The following is a 22763-nucleotide window of genomic DNA, read 5'->3' as shown; positions in this document are numbered from 1 at the left end:
TTCCGGACGTTGACCAAACCTTAAATAATGCCATTTATCTTGTCATGGAATATAAGCTCGAATATGCTTACATAAAACTACTGATAAGAGGATACTAGGGACGTTAAAAATCCTTAAAATGTTTGATCCCAATAATGTCAACAAAAGATAAAAATTTTAACACAACTGTAGAATTTATTATCAGGAGTGATTGAATCTTTACCAAACTCATTTAAATACTTATCTAATTTCTGTGTATCTCGTTTTAAGTCTTAAAGTACGGCAGTGACATGTATAAACACGTCATAATTTGTAACAAAAGTTTGTCCTATGCTTGATAAATTAAAGCATTGTTGAGCAATATTTGAAAAATGCAATTTGAGGAGGTAACTGTTATATTATCTGTTACATTTTACCACTCTGTTCAGCAAGCATTAAAATTAAACTAAAGCTGGGCCAAAATTATATCCTAAATTCTTGCTTGCAGTAAAGCAAACACAGGTAAAAACATAGTCAACACCTGATTTATGTTTAAGATGATAAAGAGTTACCCAATGAAATGGCAGATCTACCAGAAAGTACACCGCGGAAGCAATTTTTTGAACCATTTAACTTACTTGAGGCAGGGATACAAGTGTTTGTAAGGGACTTCCGTAACTTATCCTGCTCATGAAACTCTCTTTCAAAAAAATATCTTCCTTTGTCGTCTTTTTCCATCTTGAAATTATTGTATTCATTTTGAAAATCTTTAACTGACACATACTTTTCACCATACGTTATAAATTCCCAAATTACTTTGTGTATGATAAGATACTGTTCCAAAGTGACTCTTAATGACGAAACCTTGTTGACAAGCATGGTAAGGAAATTGTAAATATCAACTGTTCCCTTTTCTTTATTGAGTACCATCATTTCAATAATAACAATCAGTATAATATCAAACCCGTAACCAGAATTATCGATGAAAGAAATGCGTGTATTTTGCTTGGTCTGAACCATGCGGTTAAAGGCTCTGCATGTATTCATTAAGTATTCTGTTGACGCTACATACTCCATCAATGGCAATACTTCAAACTCATAAAGATAGAATTTATGTTTGTGCTGTCCATAGCTAATTTCCACTTCTTGAGTTGTATGATCTTTGCGTACTAAGGTTTGACATAACCGTACATTATAGTCTCCATACTTTTCTGTCTCGCCTACTAGACAGTTAAGTAATTTGTCCGAACGTAATGTACCACAGGTTCGTATAACTACAACAACTGGAAACGCTTCAAGAAATATTTTTCTCCAAATATCAAAAGTATTGCTTAGGTTAACGCCTTGAAATATGCTGTAACCAACACATCGATCTTTGCTGGAGATGATCTCAATTACATCATTAGTTGCTGCTTTACTGTTCGAGTGACGGTAGTCATTATTTTGAACCAACGAGTTAATTTCTTTTTTAAGGCCTTCATAGTTTGAGCTCCATTGTCGGATAAAATAATTGGAAAATTGTGATGTATCCATTTGTTTGTGTTGAACTTTTTTCATTGCGATCTGCTCATAAGTGGGACCACTTTTAGCGACATTTTGAAGTTCTAAGACAACAAAATAATGATGAAATACAATATTAAATTTTTACTTCATTTCTTTTGGTGAAGTTATGTGTTCTTTACCTTCGTAAGTATCTTTAGATACACTTTGATGAATTCCTGTAAGATCTTGGTAGTTGCTTGCACCAGTCGATTTATCCCCTTCACTCTCTGTGCTCTTCATCCTTAACGTTGCCACCTTTCTGGACATAAAAACAAGAGTGAATGAGATTCAATTGTCGTCTTAATTTATTCCCGAGAATGCATATCAAACATTGAGTCCTCCCCAAAAAGAAAGTAATTTGTTAAAAGAACACACATAAATTACTACCTGCAAGACTTTTCACAACAAAGTTAAAAATAAGCGTCATATCTAAAGTTATATCTGTTGTAGCTACTTAAAAATGTGTTTCAAGCTACAGCACGAAAGAATAAAATAATTAGACATCAATTTATTTTAGCATAAAAGAATCACTTCATACTCTATAAGTTACCTTTTGTATATGATCACACCAATTATGACAATCACAATGACTGAAGACACACATATGCCGATGATCAATGATAATTGTGAAGATGATGAAGGTGACTGGGGCGCAACCTTCTCTTTACCTATGTAAAATTCAAATTTTTGTTCAGATTTCAATTTAAAGCATCAATATACATGCATGGACTCACACACAATGCAACATTTTATTTGTTCGCAATTATCATTGTACATTATCACATAGACGTCACAAGATAAGTTTATTTCCATATCCGTTTCGTTCTGCGAAATACACATCTGGCAAAAAAGACAGAATAGATACATAGGTAGATAGATATTTAAAGTCACAATCTGTGTTATTCTATAATTATACCCGATGAAACAAAACGTCTAAAAATACAGGCAGGTGCGTGTCTAACTACCGTTATGGAAAGAGCTAAATCTGCTAAAATTATGTATTTGCATTGCCATCCCAGAATTAAAGCAGAGAAAATAGTATTCCAATCAAAAAAACCCAACATATTTCTTTAAGTTATTGAAAAAAGGTTATTACAGAATTTCCACAATGTACAGTTTGTAATCCATCATACCAAATAAACTTTAAGCTAACCTCAAACATTGCCAAGCTTTGTTTGAAATAACTTTTTTCAGGATTAATTTGAAAAAGAGACAATCTTCTTCGCTCCGGTTTCTTTTCTCAATTGATAAACAACTTGTTTTCGTGAGATACGGCGCCCACATGGTAAACCAGGGTTTAGATTGAATTATTTTATCCATAACGACCCGGTACGGCTTTTGAAATACGCAACATGAACCTCCTTTTTTTTGCGATTTTTTATCCTATTAAATCTTAGCGTAACGCCATGCGTTGGACAGACAATGCTTGAGAAATAAGAAAGTGACCTGTGATTTTAGTGCCGTGAACTCACATAGCCACTCACACAAGCGTATTATAATATAGGATACTAGTCGGTGGCCTGTGGAAAGGTCCACGGGTTAGCCTGTCCTTTTTATACCGCATTACGTGCGTCTCGCTACTCGTGACAGACAGACAGATGGACAGACGTATACGGGTGTTATAATATAGATTTTTTAAACCCTAGCTGTGACTAATTTTAATAATGTGTTAGAAACAATTTTTAATAAATAGCGCACATTGTTTAAAAAAAAATTGGATGTAAACGTAGTGCCTGGATTATCAGTTAAGTGAAACAAATTATGTCTCACCGCGACAAGCTATACAGAAAAGTGAGAATATCAAAAAGTAATGCGGATTGGACGCTATATAGGAAGGGACGTAACTCATGTACTAACAAAATTAGTTATGCTAAAGGCAACTACAATAAAAATATTCTGAAAGAACATGCAATTCAAAGAAATTCTGGGATGTTATCAAAAGTATATTTCCATACAAGACAAAATCACTAAGTAAAACTATGTAATCCGATAAAATTATTGGAAGCAAAAATTTATTAATGCCATTTTCTAAACATGTACAAAGTTTAATGACATAAACGTTTCTGCAAACACGGATCTATTCGCCTTTATCGATAAAATAAGAAAAATTTTTTGATCACAATAGCGTCATTATGTTCCTTTTTTGTATGAGATCAATTTTCTTTAATTCAGTTAATAAATCAAGAAAGAATTAAGACCATATGGTTAGTGAACCTTGTAATCGGTTGCAAAAATGTGTGAAATTACCTATTTTAGGCATGTATGGCGTCATTCCAGATCAGCATGACGCCATCAAATTGATTTTTTCCTAAGATTTGTTTCTATTAGGAATTTCTACAAGTATGCCAAGTTTTATCATATAACCATAAGTAGGCCTGCAGGAACTCTGTCCCTCACCTGGTGCTAAAGAAACAAAAAGAACCGTTTTGAAAGGGTTAATCTTTTTGCACCGAGCCGATGATCCTCTAATTTCATACAATACTGCTAAACGTTTTTTCCAACTCACAACGAGTGATTGTACATAGCGTGTAAACACTTTTGTAATATATTTTTGCGCTTCGATGAGTCACATGCGAAATCATTGGTGCGCAAGTATGTTTTCCAAGCCAATAAATTTCTTTCGAAGAAGAAAGTTCCGAAAACATAATTTATCCCGTTGCGTGTTAATTCGGTATTTATTCATTCGCTAAAATCCTTGTTCATCGCTGGCTTGGTTCCTTTAAGCGTTAAATGGTTGTATTTGTATCAATATGCTTTGACTGCTGAACAAACTAACACACGACTTTTTTTCATGTTCTGTTCATTGAAAGTGCGCATTTTCGGCTACTGATTTGTAGACTGAGAAATTTGTAACCATGTGGCAAGCAGGATTCTCATCCAACCCGCAAGTCTTATACATCAATGATCCAAGGAATAAAGCAAGAACATATGACAATTACGTACCCGGTGTAAATAAACCGGGCGATGGTGAACATATTATATTTGTCCGGTGGTTCCATATGTGACTTTTTATTAATGACGGATAATAAAATGTTTGCAGAACTTTTGTTAGAAATTTGTACCTTGTGATAGAACAGAGAATGACAAGGGAAACTAGATCCAATTGACTTGTTTAATCCAATGCTTAATGTATTCCTCGCAGTATATGAAACGCTTATTTAATGATTTGACTTCTAGTCCAGCCATAATGGTATCACTTATTCAAAGTTAGTTTACCTGGCTAATTCAACACAAATAAAAGTGTATTTTGCAGAACAAAAAACGATATATTGGGTCTTTTATGTAGCATTAGAAGCAATATTCCCTACCATTTTCTGCTTGCATGGGTCCTACAAATTCTTTTGACCATGCAGTTGAATAAAACTCATCCTAAAAAGAAATACTTTGTTGGTACTCTTTCTTAACCAGTTCTCAAAATTTAGATCCGTTTAAATATGATGTAACGCTCTTTAACAAAGTCTGGCAATCTATCATCAGTGTAACAGAATTTGCAACTATTCCATAGGAACTTAATTTGACTAGGTTTAAAACTTTTAATTACTCCTTTATTCGTTTTTAATGAATCAATGTAGTTTTAATATGGTAAGCATACTTGAAAGTTTTGGTATTTGAATAATTTTATAATCTCATTATTTAACTCAACTTATTATCATTACGACAAAATTTTTTCAAGATCGTAAGAAAGCCTCTCCGTTTGTTATTATCTTTCCGCAGAACCAGCTGCAGCTTTTGACATAATTTTATACTGAACTCCACTGTTACATAATGTTATATTTACCTGCTCAAGAAGTCTTTGAAATACAACATACGTTTCACCCGCAATTAAAGGTCCATTTCTGTACTCCATTACTGATCTTCTTTTGCGAGCAGAACTGGATGGCATCGAGTACGTTACGTTATCACCTGTTTAATATTGCGAAAGCTTAATAATTTAACATGTGTTTTTTTTTTAATCACAGCTTTACAAAAGAAGGATAACAAAGGTTATGACAAACAACTTTATTATGACATTTTCAAAACAGGAGTATTTTGAACGTACTATAACAAAATGTATGCTCAACTCTGTCGTCTACATTACCTAATTTAAACTCATCAACATTGAGTAACTGTGCTTTGTTAAATACGCCAGCTATGTAAGGTTCGTTGTAATCAGCAGTTTCGTATGTCTTTAACTCCTTCTGTTTGTACAACGTTGGTTCTTTTTCTTGTAAAGTTGTCTTATTCACTTTCATGATTACAACAAAATGATACCTAAATATCAAGGGTCTTAAAAAGGGGGAGTGCTGATAAAAAATGTTATTAATACTGTTTATTTTGTAACTTTATCTAATCTGGGAATGAGTGAAGGTATTATCTTATAACTTAATACACGTTGTAGTTGTTTGTGACCAATCCTAATTTATGAAAAATGTTGGCAGTTGCCACCTACTTTAATGCTTAAGTGTACGAAAAAATGTGCAAAAGCCAAATAATCAGGACCGATTGAGTTAACTGGAAATAAGTAGTATGCAAAGGATTAATTTACTTAATATTTGAGGATCCTTTCACCAGTCTAACAGATGGAATAGTATCATTCAAGATTTTTGGTATAAATACGCTAAGAGAGTTGCGCTCTAAAATATAAATATACAAAATATTTATTTGTAAATTTTAATATCTACACTAGCGTAACATTTCATTCCCAAGTTTTGAAAGGAGGAAAAATTAAAAATGTAGAAGATGAAAAACAAAATAGACCAATAAACAACCTCACCTATCATGATTTCTTGAGAGAGAATTGAAAAGTAATTCATTTTGCTGAAACCGTACTTTGTAATATCCTAGTTAAAAATTATATATGTTCGAATGATTCTTAATTTAACGATAATTAATTACCATTAAACTTCGTACATGTTAAAAATATAGCATTTAAGATATTTAAAGTAATAAAAAACAATGTAATATATAAAAAACAATATGCATATAACCTTACCTTTCCATCTATAACAGCCCGAGCATACAAGTAATATTTTCCAACGGTTGATATTCTTGCATTTAAACCGGTAATATGTTCTTGACCCTCTACGAAAGCATATTTAATACCAACTGTTGGCAAATCGTCAGCTTTAATTTGGGCAGCACGAAAATAATCTAAATTCTTTAATTCAGATTCGGCTTGATTTTTTAGTTGGTTTGATAGGTTGGTCTTTCGAGTTGTTGATATCACAATCTCATAATAGCTACAAGTTAAAAAAGTAAGGTATGTAACGGTAGTAAAGGTAGCACAAAATCAAACTACCAATGTCGCAATTATGTCCTCTTTATTGTGTATTGTGCCGATTTATAATCATCAGTGGAATTAGCAAATACATGTTGTATTTTTATTTTAGTTTAACGTTATTGATGCAAGACAGCATTTTCGAGCGAATGCAAAGGAAAAGCAAGTCGCTGTCTATGATATTTACGTGTGTTCTTCGTATTTATAAAACACTTTGACTGCACAACCTTACCCTATATATACCAAAAAGATTCTAGATGAATAAATTTCACAAACAACAATTAAAAAACGAAAGAAACAATATTGTTTCATTCAATATAAATCATCAAAAACCAAGAAACGCTGTAGAACATTCAAAAGATGATCGGCTAGCTATATTCGTTGAGCGTGCATAATCTCCTGAATTGTATTCGCAGAAAATTTACGACAATCGTGCTTCGAGTTTTACAATAAAACCGATTTGTAAATGATGTTGGGTAGGGTTTACCGATAATGCTGATATACGTCAAAAATCACCTGAAATTTTTATATTTTCAAAACGAGTAATATAGATACTCTGACTGGTCTAGAGCAGGTGGCTGAATTTCTATTTTTAAGGTCAATGGACGGCATTTTTATTGCTTGATCGATAGAAAAATCAAACTTAAGGGAACCGACCCAGTTATGTTATTTTCTGACCCGTCATTGAACAAGAGATATTTATTCTTTGAATTTTTGATGTAGACCTCCAATAAGGAGGTCGAAAAATTATTAAAAGAAAAACAAAAATACTGAACGACCATATATATGCGCTTTAAATTAAGACATTTTTATACTTCTTAAGTCAACCCATCAACAATTATATCAGAGCTTAGAATAATTAACGCATTTAAAAGACGTTGAAAATAAAGTTAATTTAAAATTAAAGTTTTTAAAGTAAAGCTTTCTGTGTGCTTTTTCGTTTGAATCATTTACTATACCATGAGATTTTTGTGGTGATTTACATTATCAAAAAAATATTGTAGATTGTATTGTAGAAATTAATTTACACACTATGTCTGTTTAAAATATATTGTTATGGCAATAGGAATATTGCGAACATTTGAGTTGAAATGTTTTATCAGTGTGGTGTATTGTATGTTGTTTTCACACTATATATTCCTACTGTAGCAATATTTTGCAATATTTATCAAGTATCTGCAATATGTTGTTATAATATATTGTCTAATGTAAAACGGTCTTTAAATATTTAACTTTAAAGATTTCCATTTGTACTTATGACTTCATTTTGATGATGCAATAGGGTAACCTGCATAAATTTATAATTAAGTTCCTGAAAAATTATACAAAATTAATTCTTTTTTACAATGTGGACACTCCTGATGGTATCATAAGATAGAAAATGTTTTGAAGCAATGTTTGAAAGTATGTTAATGATCTTATCCATAATGCATTATATGAGATCGCAACTCAATTGTCACTCCTCTTTACGCTTTACTAATTATGAATTTGTTATTATATAACTAAATTATCTCGTGCATACAATTCGTAGCATTTGTAAACAAGTTTTCACCTGATTGGTCCGTTTTCATCTGACGAAGTGGTCAATGTGACAATAGTGGCGTTGTGTGTTTCATTAAAAGAAAAGTTTTTAGTTAATCCAGGTGATGGTGGATCTAGTAAAAATATATTGTTTGATACAAATATTCAGAGTTCAATAATTCCTTTGTAGATTTTAGTAGGTGTTTTTGCCTCAAACACTAAGCTTCTAACATTTATGCTGTAATTGTGCTTCGCTTATCTATCTACGTTGCAGAGATACAAATAAAATTCCTGACAAACATGTCAAAGGTAGAATGAAAAAAACATTAGCCAAGCATAATTTTTTTTTTCATGTTTCCGATTTATATATTACTTTATATATTACATATTTGTTCTAACTCTACTGCGTTTGATACAAAATGTAATGAAATTGAATGAGTTACTCCAAAATAGTAGTTAAAAGATGATAAACGAAACACTGACTGGAAAGAAAAAAACGAAAAGTAAACATCGTGGAGAGTGGACAATTTTAAAAAAGAAATTTTTATGGAAGAACTGAATAAATTAGGAACGTGTAGTTCCGAGAGTGACGAGGAAGAAAAAGACCTATCTAATAACGGCAACAATAACTAGTGTCAATGTAGAGCGACGGTTATACAGCAGAAGTATAGGTTGTAGAGATACAAAAAAATTCCTGACAAACACTTTAAACGTAAAATGAAAATAACATTACCAAGCATGATTTCTTTTTTCATGTTTCCGATTTATATATTTCCTTATATATTACATCTCTGTTCTAATTGGTTTACATGTTGATACACAAATATGCGCGACAACTGAAAAAGTAATTTTCTGCCAAACCTTTTGGTATATTGCGACAAAATGAATTTGTTTGTACCACAATTTTATCAAAAATTGATTCATTCATTAGTGCATTCAACACAAGTTTCTTTTTCCCGTTCTACTCTCACTACTGGGAATAAATTAATCTTTTAAACTTACCTTTTGGTTGGACATAAAAATTGTATGGTTTAGCAGATTTTTTCACACCTTGAATATCTGCCGTAATATTAACTTGAACACGAGCTGCTGAGAAGTTGATGTTTGAAACACTATAAATCAAATGTATTGTGGTAGCGTTGATTGTTGAGAAGGAGAACTTGTGTTTATTTTCATACTCCTTTGACGCTGAAATTCTAATCTGAAAGAACCAAATAAAGCTATGAAAGATACAATATCGTATTATACCATTATAACCATTATGATATACTTTAGATGTATTCTACATATAAAAAAATTCTTTTTATTTTAAACTTTTAAAGTTATGACAGAACGTTTTATTATGACAAGTGCCACATACATGATATTTGTCCACAGAAAGAGGATGCGAAATTGGTGCTTTCCATGTAAATGTGATTGTTGAAGAAGATATGCTTCCTTGTATTGTATGAGGCTTTTCTAAAACTGAAAATGCGAGAAAATTGTTAATTAAACTACTTTCTCATTTTAGTGACTCTCATTTTCATTAATTAAAAAAACGACGAAGTTTAAATGTCTCTTACCAAATTGACATCCTTTTAATCGAAATCTTAAACAGCATCTGCCATTGTTACATACTGTTGGAATAATGTGTAGAAAATTTGTCACGATGTAGGGATTTAGCCAGTTTACAGATAATGGTGATATCCGTGCTGGAACACCAACTAAATCCTAAAAGAAACATACTAACGTAGTAACATAATAAATATCGATTGGTAATTTTAGGGAAAAACAATGTAAAAGTAGGTTAAAAATTAATGGAATATTTCTTTCTCATTAAATATCTTCATGGCACATTTCGACGTTAACATTTAGAGCACCCTACAAACTGACCTGTAAGACTTAATAAACAGTGTAATAGATTGCTTAAAGGCATACAAATTATTGCAGATACAGGTCCAGTGCAGACCGTAAAAAGTTGTAAAGTGAGTATAAATTTTTTGTTCTTGTCCTTTCGAATGGTATGTTTAAAACACGCTGTTATTCAGAATGTGCAACGATAGAAAGTAACACCAGTGACGCAGATTTTACTTTAACAGTTCCGTAGCCCCTTCAATTACTAAGACTATTTTATTCTTTTAGATATTTCACGATGGTTGACTACACAATAACAGAAAAACAGTTTTCTAGTTATATTAAAAAAATTGCATCAGAGATTCAACTAAATTTTTTAGAGTGTTCAACTTTTATCTTTTCGAAATCTTTAAACATTTATTAAAATAATATATTTACTGATACACATAGGCTGTATTGGAATGACTATGAGTCAAATACAGTAACTTTAAGAGTGAGTGAGTGAAAAAACGAAAGTTTGGTTAATTAAATAACGTTATAATGATGGTACGTCATTTGCGAAAAAAACAAAACACCGCATTTTCTTCCAATTTTAGTCTGCGAAATATACATACTAAAATACTGACTAACATAAAAACGAGATTATTTATTCACGAACTTCTAGTTTCTAGGGAAGCAGTGTAGATATGGTTTGTTTAGTTGCTTTATTTGCAAAATTATTTTGCCAACAATCTAAAAAAAAAGTCGCCTTCTTAGTATCCTTATGATTGCTATAATTTTTTTCTTGGGAGGTTGACTTCAAAAAGCCTATTTGCTTTCTCCCATTCCACATGAAAATTGTTTCATGAAAAAACCCGAACAGTTTTGACTGAAAATAAAAAAAATAATAACTCTAAAATTTTGTCCACAAAATGTTTGTCATGTAAAACTTTGAAAAAAGCATTGTGAAATCTTTGTTGTGAGTCGGAAACTAAATTTTACTTTATAGCTACCTAAGATTCACTAAAATCACTCCCGGTACATTTATGATTTTATGTTTAACTAAGCAACATATGTTTATTACGCGACATTTTCTTTCCTAGGAAAAGTTAACTATCCTATAATAAAAAAACTAAATCTTATTCTGTGCTGAAACATTCTCAACTTTTCGCAACTCATTGCAACACGTCAATCCAGTACAATAATGATTAAAATTATTTTTACCATAAGTAACATTTTACCGTAGAAGTAGTTGCTTTTTTATTCTTATTCTTATTTTTATTTATTTATTATTATTTTTAGAGATGACGTAGGACCCAAGATCGAATAGTGTCAAGAAAACTTTGAACGCTGGTGTCCGATAGATAAATGAAAACTTAGGTGGTGTCACAATCATGCAGCATAGCAAAAAAAGTTGTACCTAATAGGGTTAATTGTGATTATCGCAAACTTTATTAACATGTTAACGCGCGAACTTTAAATTGGTCAAATATAACTAGATTTTCATCCCACTTTACTGAATACTCTTGATATAAAAAGCCCAAAAATACAAGTAAATTACAAGGCATACCTCAATAAGTTCATATTTTGTTACACCGTATTGTACTTTGTACTTTTTTACCCAGCCATCTCTGTTGGAATCTCCTTGTAAAATTACCCCGGAGATTATTATTGGTGTGGTGAATGTAATATGAACATATTCAGCATTATCTGTTGCACACCATGCATCTGGACCGTTAATATCAACATTAGGTAAAACGGAACCATTTCTTCTAGATATATTCATTTGTGTCAAAGTTTGGAAACACACTAAAACAAAAATTTAAATAGAAAATTTGCTGTGGCAGTTATTTAAAATAACTTATACAAACAACAAATAGTCCAAATTCTTACCTGGATCATAACCATAAATCTCAACTTTCATACCACACGTGCTTTTGCAATCCACAGCTGTTATTCTAATGTATCTCATTGTCGTAGGTTCCAAAAAGGAAATAAATACAGCACCTAAATCTGTGTTGTTCAAATTCTAAAACAAATATAAAAGGCGTATAACATTTGCTAGGTCAAGGTTCTGTGGGAATTAGAGAAGCAAACATTTTACGAAAACATATTTTAATAAAGTTATCAATGATTTGAAATTTGTAAACCTGTTGATTCCAAGTTAAAAGATATTTGATGACATAACCAGCTTGTTTTTATTAACAATACACTTTGTCAGAATAATGGTTTTCAAAGTTTTGACGTCAGTTTAACGTAGCAACGTGAAAAGAGCGCTTATTTGTTACCTAACAAATGAGTAAAAAACACTTATTGCGAAAGTTACAGACACACAGAGTTTCTGCACTAATTAAAGAAATTGCATAAAAATTACGTTTTTAACAAGAAATATACTGATACTAACCTGTTTTAATAGGGTAAAAGTGTTACCATCGTTTGAATACTTTATAATGTATTTTTTAATGAATTTTTTAGCCCACCTTTCGAACGAACCTTGCATGGATATGCCTGTGACTGTTTTTGCTTTTCTAAAATTAATTTGTAAGTACATTGGTTCGCCAGTCATTCGATACATTCCGTCTCCAAAAATAAATAATCTTGATGCTGATTTATTAAACCCATCATTACTAGTTTCTAACTGTGTGTTTTTAATAATGCCACTTGACATACCAAGCTGTAACGGGATGTCTAAATAGAAATAATCTATTTTGTACCTGTTTTCCAAATAATTTCATGTCAAGCTGGAAAGGTAAAAACAAAAAAAAGATATAATCAGTCTCTTGTTTTTTTAGGAGCGAGGGTTTTTTTTCAACGTTGAATCAATGTTATAACTCATAGGACACCAAAGCCGCAGAAACTGCAGAAACAAATAAAAACAAAAACAAAAAAAACTTCCAAAATACGGCGTAAACAGGCGCAAATTTAGAATAAGTATTAACGTCTTGACGGATAAAGGCGTGTTAGTACCAAAAAGCGTATGAAATTTAATCTTATCTCATAAGTTTGAGAATATATTCAATGTGGGTATGTAAATAAACCTAACGAAGTGGTGCAACCGCGCATGCGAAAACAGAGGAGAATGGCCATTTTGGAAATGGATGTAGGTTGTTATATGCATTGACTGCTCATTAAAATAAAGTCACTATATGTGCCTGCTAAATGCCTGCAGAGAATATATCTACTGATTTTATTTTTATGGTGTGTTAACTTTGTACAATTTTGTTCAACTTTTAATGAGTTATAAGGTTTTATATTTTGTTAATAATCATTGATTTGCATATTTGCCTTGCCCTAATTTCGTATAATTATACTAATAAAGATGGCAGCGATAGGGAATAATGTTAATGGAATAATTTCATTTTTTTTGTAGCTATACACTTCATTGTTTTCATATTCCTTTAATTTAATGTTTATAAGAAGCATAGCTAAGATTGCTATATCTGTTGTTTCTCTCTAGTTATATAGATAGTTAAATCTGCTCTCAGTTAACTTGCTAAATTTAGAAAAATGAATGATCATATCAACTTATAATATCAATTTGTGAGTTTATTGTGTAAAAATGGAGTTGAATTGGATGTGTGAATATTTAAAAAGCATGTTGTGTGAAGTTAATGAAACAATGAAGGGCTGTTATAATGCAAAGGAATAAAATACAATATATATTCTCTATCTGAATATGTTGTAATGGTTTTCGTCATATAATCATATAATAGACTCGTGTTTCATAGTTTGTGGGCAGTTGGGCGAATTGTTATTGCACGCTAAATCTTGTATAAACTGTGGCAAACACAGAAGAAATTAAAAATGCATATTAAGTGGATGTTGAGCTGAAGAAGATTTTTTTATAGACGTTATCCAGACGCACAGACGTTTTAAAAGAATATTTTCTGCAAAAATTACCTTTAAATATATGCATCGACAATGGTAACATATTGCAAAGTTTTGTACATGACAATAATGGTTTATAAAAAAGATTCCCCTTCATGATTTGACATTGTAAAGAAAAATGTAGTTAAGCATAGCAAACATAAACGCTCAAGCTATAATAATCGTAATCTCAATGGCTGAAGACTAACGTACATAGCTAGAGTTTTCATTTTTTTCACATTAGACGAAGAGCACAGTCACGAATTAAAAGGTTCACACAAAACATTAGTTTAGGGTGTCAGAGTGGTAAATTTTGTGATCTGTGGAATTTAATATCTCTTCAATATTAGCCGTCGTCTGTCTATCTCTGCGCAGACCCCCCGTTGAGTTAGAAAATGATGTTACGAAAACAGGAATATCAAATGCCACTTTGTTGCGAAGGGTAAATTTAAAGGACTGTTCAAAAGGGTTACCAATATTCCTTTGATCTTTTTGCGAGTTCTTAGAAATCGTTTAATCTGAAGTCTAATTATAGATTATAATAAATTCCAGAAATTAATTTACTTCCTTACATAATTAAATTACTTTAATTTATTAGCCACAACTAGAAAATAAATTAAGTGAATGCATTATTTTAATACGCTATTCGTAATAAATATTACCCCCGTGATCTCAATCGCCGTTTTTATTCTTTTCGAGCCACAGAAAACAAATGAAACAGTGGATGTTTCCGCGGGATATATGTTTATTTATAATCTTTTTAAATGTCTTTGCGAGAGAACGGTATGCAATAGACAAAAATGACTGATTTTAGTTAACTTACAATTTATGTGTTGCAAATCGTAAGATTTAAAATTTTGGGTTAAGAGGTAGAAATAATTTAATTTAGTAATTTGTTTTAAACATTTGTTCAGCAAGACAATATGTAATATTTATCAAAATAACTATTTTTTATATAACTTGAATTTTAATACTATAAGGTACTTTTTTATATTTTGCGAACCGTTCTGAATTTTGGAAATTTAATTTGGCAGGGATCAAAAATAAGTATTTTTTGACTATCATTTTTTGGAGTAAATTAAAATTTAATTAAATTTGGCGGAAAAAGAGCGCAATTTCACACAATCTCTCCTGAAGGTACATTGTTATTTCATTGAATATTTCCTTTTTTTTCCTTATTTGTCCAATCATGTTTTATCTCATGGCATTTTTTAATGGATTTATTAAAGTATTATTATTTTTTGTTTAATAAATTTAAAGGAAGCACTACACGCTCAAAATGTCAATTCTCTAAGTCATGAGGCTTAGGACAAAACATTTAAAAAAGTGTGCACACATAGTTATAAAGAATTTCATCAAATTTTTGAAATTATTTGTTTTATAATTTTACCACCATATTTTCTCTATGTGGTTATAATGACGACCCAGGAGTTTCTAGGAACGCAATTTAATTAAAAGGGTTCTAAGGGGCTGGAAATCTATGAGATATTTTATGATAATTTTATGTGTATAATACCATTTTTATTAGATGGGCCTCAATTTTTTTAAAGAAATCGTTTCTGGAACTTTCCAACCAACTAAGGTTAGGAAGCTAGCTAGTCAACTACATTATTTAGGAGTTCTGATTGTAATTATACATTAGTTTTTAAAATTATATGTTACTATTTATATGTAATTATATTATATTTCCTAAAACGTATAGAAAAATCTTGTCAACCACAAATCTCATTTTTGACAGCGACCTTGCATTTGCAGCCATCTTTAAAAATTAGTTAACCATTACATCATCGCTTAACGAATAAATGAGTTGGATTTAAGGAAGATTGTAATCTTTAAACCAATCACGTTTTAAGATTCTTAAATGTTTGCAAATAATAACTAGAGTTTTGGATTTTGGAAAAATACCCAAAGATAATTCCTAAAAAATAATTTAAGATTCGAAAGCCAAAAAAGGATTAAATTGTTTCCACCCGCTAAGCGATCATCATAACGTTGCATCAAAAAGAAAACTTAATAGAGATTATTTGAAGTACGACTCAAATGAGTTATGTCAAGGCTTAAGTAATAAAGGTTGGTCACGCCGTGCAAATACCAATCAACGCTTGGTGTGCATTAAGAAGTAATCTAACTAAAAAAATCAAACCTACATGCTCCAATTATCAGTAAAAAGCTATGGGAGAAAATCGCCATGGTTAACACGAGGTTTAAAAGAAAATGAACTATAGAGACACATTGATCCAAAACTTCTGCTTCCGTCAAAAATGGTAGGTAAGAAAGGAAGATAACAAAACATTCTTAAAAGAAACGGCGAACGATCCTCAACAACTTTGAAAAACTTAAAGGAAATATATTCTTTCGATAGAGAAAATATCATCCGTTTAAATCAAAATCATTGCATCGCGTTCTAGTTCGTATTTCACTACGGTTGGCTGATTTAAAACTGAAAAAGAAGGCCATGCTATTAAAAATTTGTTTAGGTAAAACCGAAAAAAAGGAACTTATAAACAAATACTATTTTTAAATTTGCTATGAGGGGGTAACAATGGGTTGTAAACTATTTTTTTTTTTTGGCTATAGTTTTTGTTGAATAACACACTACACTAAGCGCTAAACTCGATATATGACATACTGAATGCATGAACTAAAGCACTCCACTTTGATGTGTGGCACAGTTTGCGGCTCTTATTAGGAAGACCCTATCAGAAGACCCGCCGTCGAATCGCGGGGTTAAGCCACAAGTAACTCTTGTTGAACGCGCCGAGGAGAGCTTGATAAGAAACGCGCTTTAGTATGGATATATAGTATGGCGCAAATCAAGTGAAGCGCTTTCACCATAATAGTGTTTCGAATGTAACCTACTTTCTTAAAAATAACTTTCTCGTTTACAAACTGTTGTTATTCTATCAAAGAAAAAACAAACGGCCAATATTTTTTATTTTGCATAAGTCTCCATAAAAGTTCAAAATTTAATCATGACAGCGGGCTAAGAACGAATAATACCGTATTTTGAAAAAAAAAACTTTGCTGAAACTTCGATTTAACTAAAAACACAAGAAAAGTCCAGTTGTTACCTTATCTAGCTACAAAAATTAAATAATTGGAGAACTCTGGAACAGGTATGAAGTTCATGTTGGAAATGGAGTAAAGCGCACACAACATTATAGTGCTTTGGTTGTAATGCGCGCAACCATTTTAAACAAACTACGGCTATTATTATAGAGACGAAAACTGTGCCTCTGTCCCTCGATGATCGGTAAAGACGGAAGTAGTCAAAAGTGTTTTGTCTCATTTGATAACTTTTTTGAGGTTACGGCACGATGTAATTGTAATTTACACTGCCATTAATATCATTTTGAAATTAACGAAGAAGTGTAATATAGTTGACGTCACCCCCTGCCTGGGAAACTAAGGGCCACATTTGAACTAATTGGGTAAATTGCCCAAACCTGGGTGTCACCCACTTCGGAAAATATAGGTTGATGACGTTATCAAAAGCTTTTAAACCAAATATCTGTAAAACCGTTCGCTAAAAGTACACGGCCCTATATATCATTCTAACTGACTTTCAAGCCCTTAACAAATAGATACTTAAAAAATTTCTAAATAAATATTTTGTACATATAAACAGGCCACTGCTGACAAAACAAACTTCATCGTTGTAAGCTCGTAGTATGTTGTGGAAAAGGAATTTAAACATGAAAAAACTGTTGTTGTTAGTCATTACAAATATTTTTCAAGTTCAGAGAAGTTTAAACAGTGGTTTTAAAATGCTGTTACTACTACAGTACGTAAAATATTGTTGAGTCAATGAGTTTACATTTTACATTTAATTTACATTTTAAATATTACATTTTATTACATTACATTTTCTTCAGCGTCAGGTATATAGATGCATATTTCATACCACTGTACTCAAGTTTTGTCGTTGCAGCTAAGAATTAAAAACATATTTCTGAATGTAACCTGAAAGTGTTTGTCAAATCAAATAACGAAAAAAAGCGGCGTTGTTTATCAAATTAGTCACAGTTAATTCCGCCACTACATTGGTTCTTAAACCAATCAGCTTAATTTCGTGAGAATTTAAACTAATCAGGTATTTTAACATCACAACAAACTTTATAATCAACATGGTGAGACGAGATAAACTTTATTTGAAAACTAAAGTCAATTTAATTGAAAACTGAAATCACTAAAAGTTAAGGTAACAAAAACAAATAATTTGCTTAACCCATTCAGTAAAGAAGATGTAAAGACACTAAACGAAAATTTTAAGCTTGGTCCCTATTTAAAATGTCAAAATTTTACAACGTTTTGATAAGAAAATGTAAGAAGGTTTGTGGAGAGTAGTAATAAAGATAAACGCTAGGAATAAATTAAGGAAAAAAATGTACCATCCTGCAATTGCATATAGATAAATTCGCCACAAAATTAACTGAATATTGCTCTTCTCCATCCCACGTATATCTGTTTTTATTTCTTTCATTGTCCCTTACTTAACTATTAGCTCTACTAAATATCTAGCTACATGCACTTGGAATATCCAATTTACAAAATCCGACTTAAGATGAGCTAGAGTAGGGGAGGAATTAAAGGAGGTTTTTGGTTTTCCACGGTCAAAGCCCTATTAAAAAACGTTGCTTTTAGACCCCCTAAAAAATCTGTGACGTCACAGATTTTATCATGCCTCAAATGCGTAAACACGCCACGTGACATCATCAAAAATGACGGCACTCGACAAAACTGCTGACATCAACAAACGCGCATGCGTAAATCTGTTTGAGTAGAAAAGGGAAACAAGCAAGTAGATGAGGAAGACAAAAAGCCTTTATCTGAAGTGTCCCAATTGGGGGTGGTGGTGGACTCTAGATCGCATACCACATACAACGAAAGGCAGCCGTCATATCTCCATGTAGAATGTAGCCTGGCGTGGTTCACATAAACAAATGGATAAACTGCGACAAGAAGCTAAAGCCTTATGTCTCAAAGGGTACTCTATGTTAAAGCGAATAGACCTTGTCGAAGCCATACGCAAAGTCAAGTATAAGGATGCGTCGACACAAACGGACGGACCGTACTGCGAGCCTTGTGCTAAAATTGCATGGGAGAAAAATCTTGAACAATATTTGAGGGATCTCGCTAAAAAACAGCTAGATAGTTCAAGATACGGGAGAAGTGCTCGAGATTGTGTAGGTGATCTAGTGTTTTGAACAATACACTAGATCTACGAATAAGCAGGTGGAGACTATAAGTAGCGCTGACATACTGCGCAGATTGAAGTTTTTTCATAAGCTCCTCTTTGGCCTCCTCACGCCCCTTTGCGACAAGCTGCTGTCGCTCCCGATCATTGATGGAATCTACGATCTTTTTCGTTTGTTGTCGGACCTGCTCCTTCAGCAACATGTAGCGTTTCTTTTCCTGCATGATTAGGGTGAACTCATAATCACTAATCACACCGTTCTCCACAGCCTTTGAGATGAGGTCGACAACGGAGTTCAACTTAGTCCCTGCCAAGAGTCTGATGCCCTCATGCTTCTTTGACTTAACGTCTAGGCTCTTCCCCGCATTCCGTAAACCTGCCTGCCCTAGTCCTACAGCGATCGTGATACCACCCATCGCCACAGCTAGTGGTACACCTATTCCGGACAGCATACTACCAATCCCAACACCTGAAGTTATAATACTTACAGCTAACAATCCATGATCAGTGAATCTAACCCACGTACCATGCATCTTGAACTTTTTGGCGAGTTTGTCACGCTCTTTGATCTCACCACGCAAGTACTGTTCCACCTCCTCGATCTTCTTGAGTCTGTATACCTGACTTTCTTCAGGCTCATGCTCAGGAGCACTTGGTAAGCTCGGATATAACTTCATTATGTCACTCATCTTTATTCTATGAGTAAGTGCATCGTAATTCCAACGAACGAAACGGTCTTTTCATGATGATGCTCGTCCGTCAGCATGAACTCCAGTCTGTCTGTTGAGCCTTTCAAAGGAAGGTAGATTGGAGAGTCAAAACTCCAGTCTGTCTGTTGAGCCTTTCAAAGGAAGGTAGATTGGAGTGTCAAAACTCCATGTAAGCATGTCTCCCCATGCGTTTAACTCTTTGGTGGGAAGCAAAGCAAGCATTTTTGATTTCTTCCTATCGAGTAGGCAATCGTCTTCATCCAGCTGGGGGCAAACGAGTCTCAATCTTTGGTACACGTCAGTTTTGTAGAAGCTGTCATAGTCGCCTTTGGTAAAGTACTTTTTTGCAGGGTCGTAGGGTAACCCCATAAGCCCCTGAAGTTGTTGATGGATTACCACAGTATACCCGTCATTCACACGGAGCCTGCAGAGTACATTTTTTAATACAAACAATTTGATCTTGTCCCCTGCCTGACTGTTGACGATGGTTGCCAAATCCTCTATCCTGTATAGACCGTTCATAATTTCAATTCTAGTCTCTGTCTGATCAGGCCCTGTCCTACGAATGACAAATTCATTGTCGCTGTAAAGGCTCAGCCATACGGGCCTGATACTTATCGATTTCAGGGCAATTCTCGTGTCCTGCCCTAGGTAATCGTCAAAAATCGTAGGCTTCTCTATATCCGTGACATACAGCTGTCTCATGTTTATTCTTAAAGAAACGATGAGCATTTACTTAAACCGAAACAAAAGTATGCACCCAACCATGGGAGATATTTGGAGAGACTAAAGGGGATGGCCTTTCAGTGCAGAACATCGTTATTGATGCTCAAGGGTCCGCGTTCAGGGTGAAATTTCCAGACATCTTTGTCGACTATGAATTCCATTCTGGCACTAGCGGGCTAGTGAAGGAGTGGAACAGCCAGGCTTTCAGTCTCTGGTCCACTCAACTTAATTTTGCTACCTACTGTGCAACATCTGCTTGCGGTATTTCCATGCAGCATCTTACCTCCGAGTTGCCTATGGTTCGTGCCGTGTATCTATTTCACGCCTATTTCCAAATCTGTAAAATTCTATTGGAGCTTGACATTTCTCTACCGGGCTCAGTTAGATTTCGACGTCTAAACAACCCCTTCAACAAACAAAAACTCCAGCAACTGGCTCGCGAGTTTGGAGTACCTGGTAGTGAGCAGGAGTGGAGGAACGAAACCATCTTTAATAGTTGGCAACTTCATCGCAAAGATTATCCTGGTTCAGGCCCTAGCTATCTTGACGAGGACTCGTGGAGTCGCTGGATCATTGAAAAATCCCAGGCCCCACTCGTATTGGTATTGAACGGACATCCCAAAGCGTGCGCTTCTATGCCTACCTAATTCTCGAAAGCCGGGCAAATGCAAGATCTGGAATCATTGGAAACCAAGGCAGCGCAATTGATGCTCAACGCCTGTACCTGACGACATTTGAGGACGTGATAATTAGACCTAGCGACACGGGTAAGGAAATTGCCGAATTTCAAAATGTGCTGAAATATGCGCGGTCCAAGGTGGATTTTAGTGTTGCTCATGGCGTGTATATGATCCCAAGTGACATGAGCCTTCATATTGGAAATGTTGTGAATTTCACGAACAAAATTTTGATTAGCAAGGATTATTTTTCAATCGGTATAAATCCGAAGATTAACGCGAAGCAGGCTGACATCATTGTTGATATTAAGCGCCGCCCTCCACATGTGAGCGTGATCCCTAAACATGAGAAGCACAGGGTGGAGACGCAGACTACGCTAGCAATAGAGGCCGAAAAACACGATGACAACAAAGCTGCCTTAATTACAACTGGGGTAGGCGTTATTTTACTGTACATTTGGTTGAAGAAATAAAAGCCTAGTGTGTTTTGATCAACACATTAGACTAATATTTACGATAGTTTGCCTCTCTTCCCAACGTAGGCCACAACAAAAGCGACGGCAGCAGCGATTGTCATGTAGAGGTGTTTGGCTGCGTATTCAACAACTTTTGCTGCTACTCTAAAAAAGAACGAGACAACCGTGCCAATAATCCCTGGTAGCGCCGCACCTGCCTTACCTGCCAGGTATTTCAAAAAATTTTCAAGCCTTTCCAGCTGTTTTTGCTAAAAGCCCTTCCCTGCGGCACTTCCTCCTGCGCCTGTTGCGGAACCTCCACCTGTAACTGCGAGTACGATGGTGGAAATCAGTAGACCAACAGCCGAGACGATGCTTGCTATAGTAATCCCTTGCTCCTTGAACAGGATTCTAAGCTTTTCAGCCAGAGATTTATCGCCTTCTGCGATTTTCATCAGCGTTTCCTTAATTGTTTTCAGTTGGCTCTGAGTGTCAGATAATAGTAAACCGTGTGCTTCTCGTACTGCTTCCTTTTAATCTTGGAGTCGTTCTAGATCTTCCCTAGCCCTTGCAATGTCTTTGTTCCAGATAGTTTGCTGCTCCTCTGATACTCCAGGTGTAGCTTTCTTCGTCTCAAGCCTTTTCACCTTGGCTTCTACTTTGGCGATCTCGCTGTCGTAGAAGATCATCCTGCTTTTCAAGGGCTTCAGGTTACCCCTTAGCGTTTGAAGCTCGAGGTTGAGCCCTCTTCTTTCACGCTCTGTGAAGGCTTCGCTGGCGCCAAAGGGAGTCTCTTCGATCAGGCTCTCCGTTTCATCAAGGACGTTCTTGAGCAGCGGAATCATTTCGATATCATCGGCCTTCTCTTCAACGTGAACAATCTCGTTAAGGAGTTTCTCAGCCATTGCTTTACTGCCTTTGTTTGGTGTAGTATAGTAGGTAAACCCCATGGCTCGCAAGCGATTTGTACCTAACCGCCTCCGTATCTCGGCAACGCTCCTCAATTCACCATGCCTTTTCGTGATCTTTATGCCATCGAAA

At 34.0% G+C, this 22763-nt stretch overlaps 1 protein-coding gene across 3 annotated transcripts in view; it reads right to left on the bottom strand.

The window, feature by feature from the left end:
• The window catches only part of LOC130654176 (receptor-type tyrosine-protein phosphatase C-like), a 61856-nt gene that overhangs the window by 5343 nt on the left and 33750 nt on the right, over window positions 1–22763 (bottom strand). For 2 of the 3 annotated variants that reach the window (XM_057456715.1, XM_057456716.1), the window contains 16 exons: window positions 12495–12778; window positions 11984–12119; window positions 11661–11899; window positions 9841–9988; window positions 9639–9742; window positions 9281–9479; window positions 8310–8412; window positions 6473–6719; window positions 6254–6320; window positions 6026–6113; window positions 5579–5751; window positions 5279–5403; window positions 4809–4869; window positions 2051–2168; window positions 1641–1759; window positions 597–1562 (listed from right to left, as the gene is read on the bottom strand). In XM_057456715.1, coding sequence (XP_057312698.1) covers window positions 597–1562; window positions 1641–1759; window positions 2051–2168; window positions 4809–4869; window positions 5279–5403; window positions 5579–5751; window positions 6026–6113; window positions 6254–6320; window positions 6473–6719; window positions 8310–8412; window positions 9281–9479; window positions 9639–9742; window positions 9841–9988; window positions 11661–11899; window positions 11984–12119; window positions 12495–12778 — 3177 coding nt within the window. The remainder of the gene's footprint in view (window positions 1–596; window positions 1563–1640; window positions 1760–2050; window positions 2169–4808; window positions 4870–5278; window positions 5404–5578; window positions 5752–6025; window positions 6114–6253; window positions 6321–6472; window positions 6720–8309; window positions 8413–9280; window positions 9480–9638; window positions 9743–9840; window positions 9989–11660; window positions 11900–11983; window positions 12120–12494; window positions 12779–22763) is intronic. The other variant, XM_057456717.1, reaches the window with a different exon arrangement.

This window comes from Hydractinia symbiolongicarpus, chromosome 8 (assembly GCF_029227915.1).
Source record: "Hydractinia symbiolongicarpus strain clone_291-10 chromosome 8, HSymV2.1, whole genome shotgun sequence".
Taxonomy (NCBI): Eukaryota; Metazoa; Cnidaria; class Hydrozoa; order Anthoathecata; family Hydractiniidae; genus Hydractinia; species Hydractinia symbiolongicarpus.
This window is presented reverse-complemented; position numbering and strand designations above follow the sequence as displayed.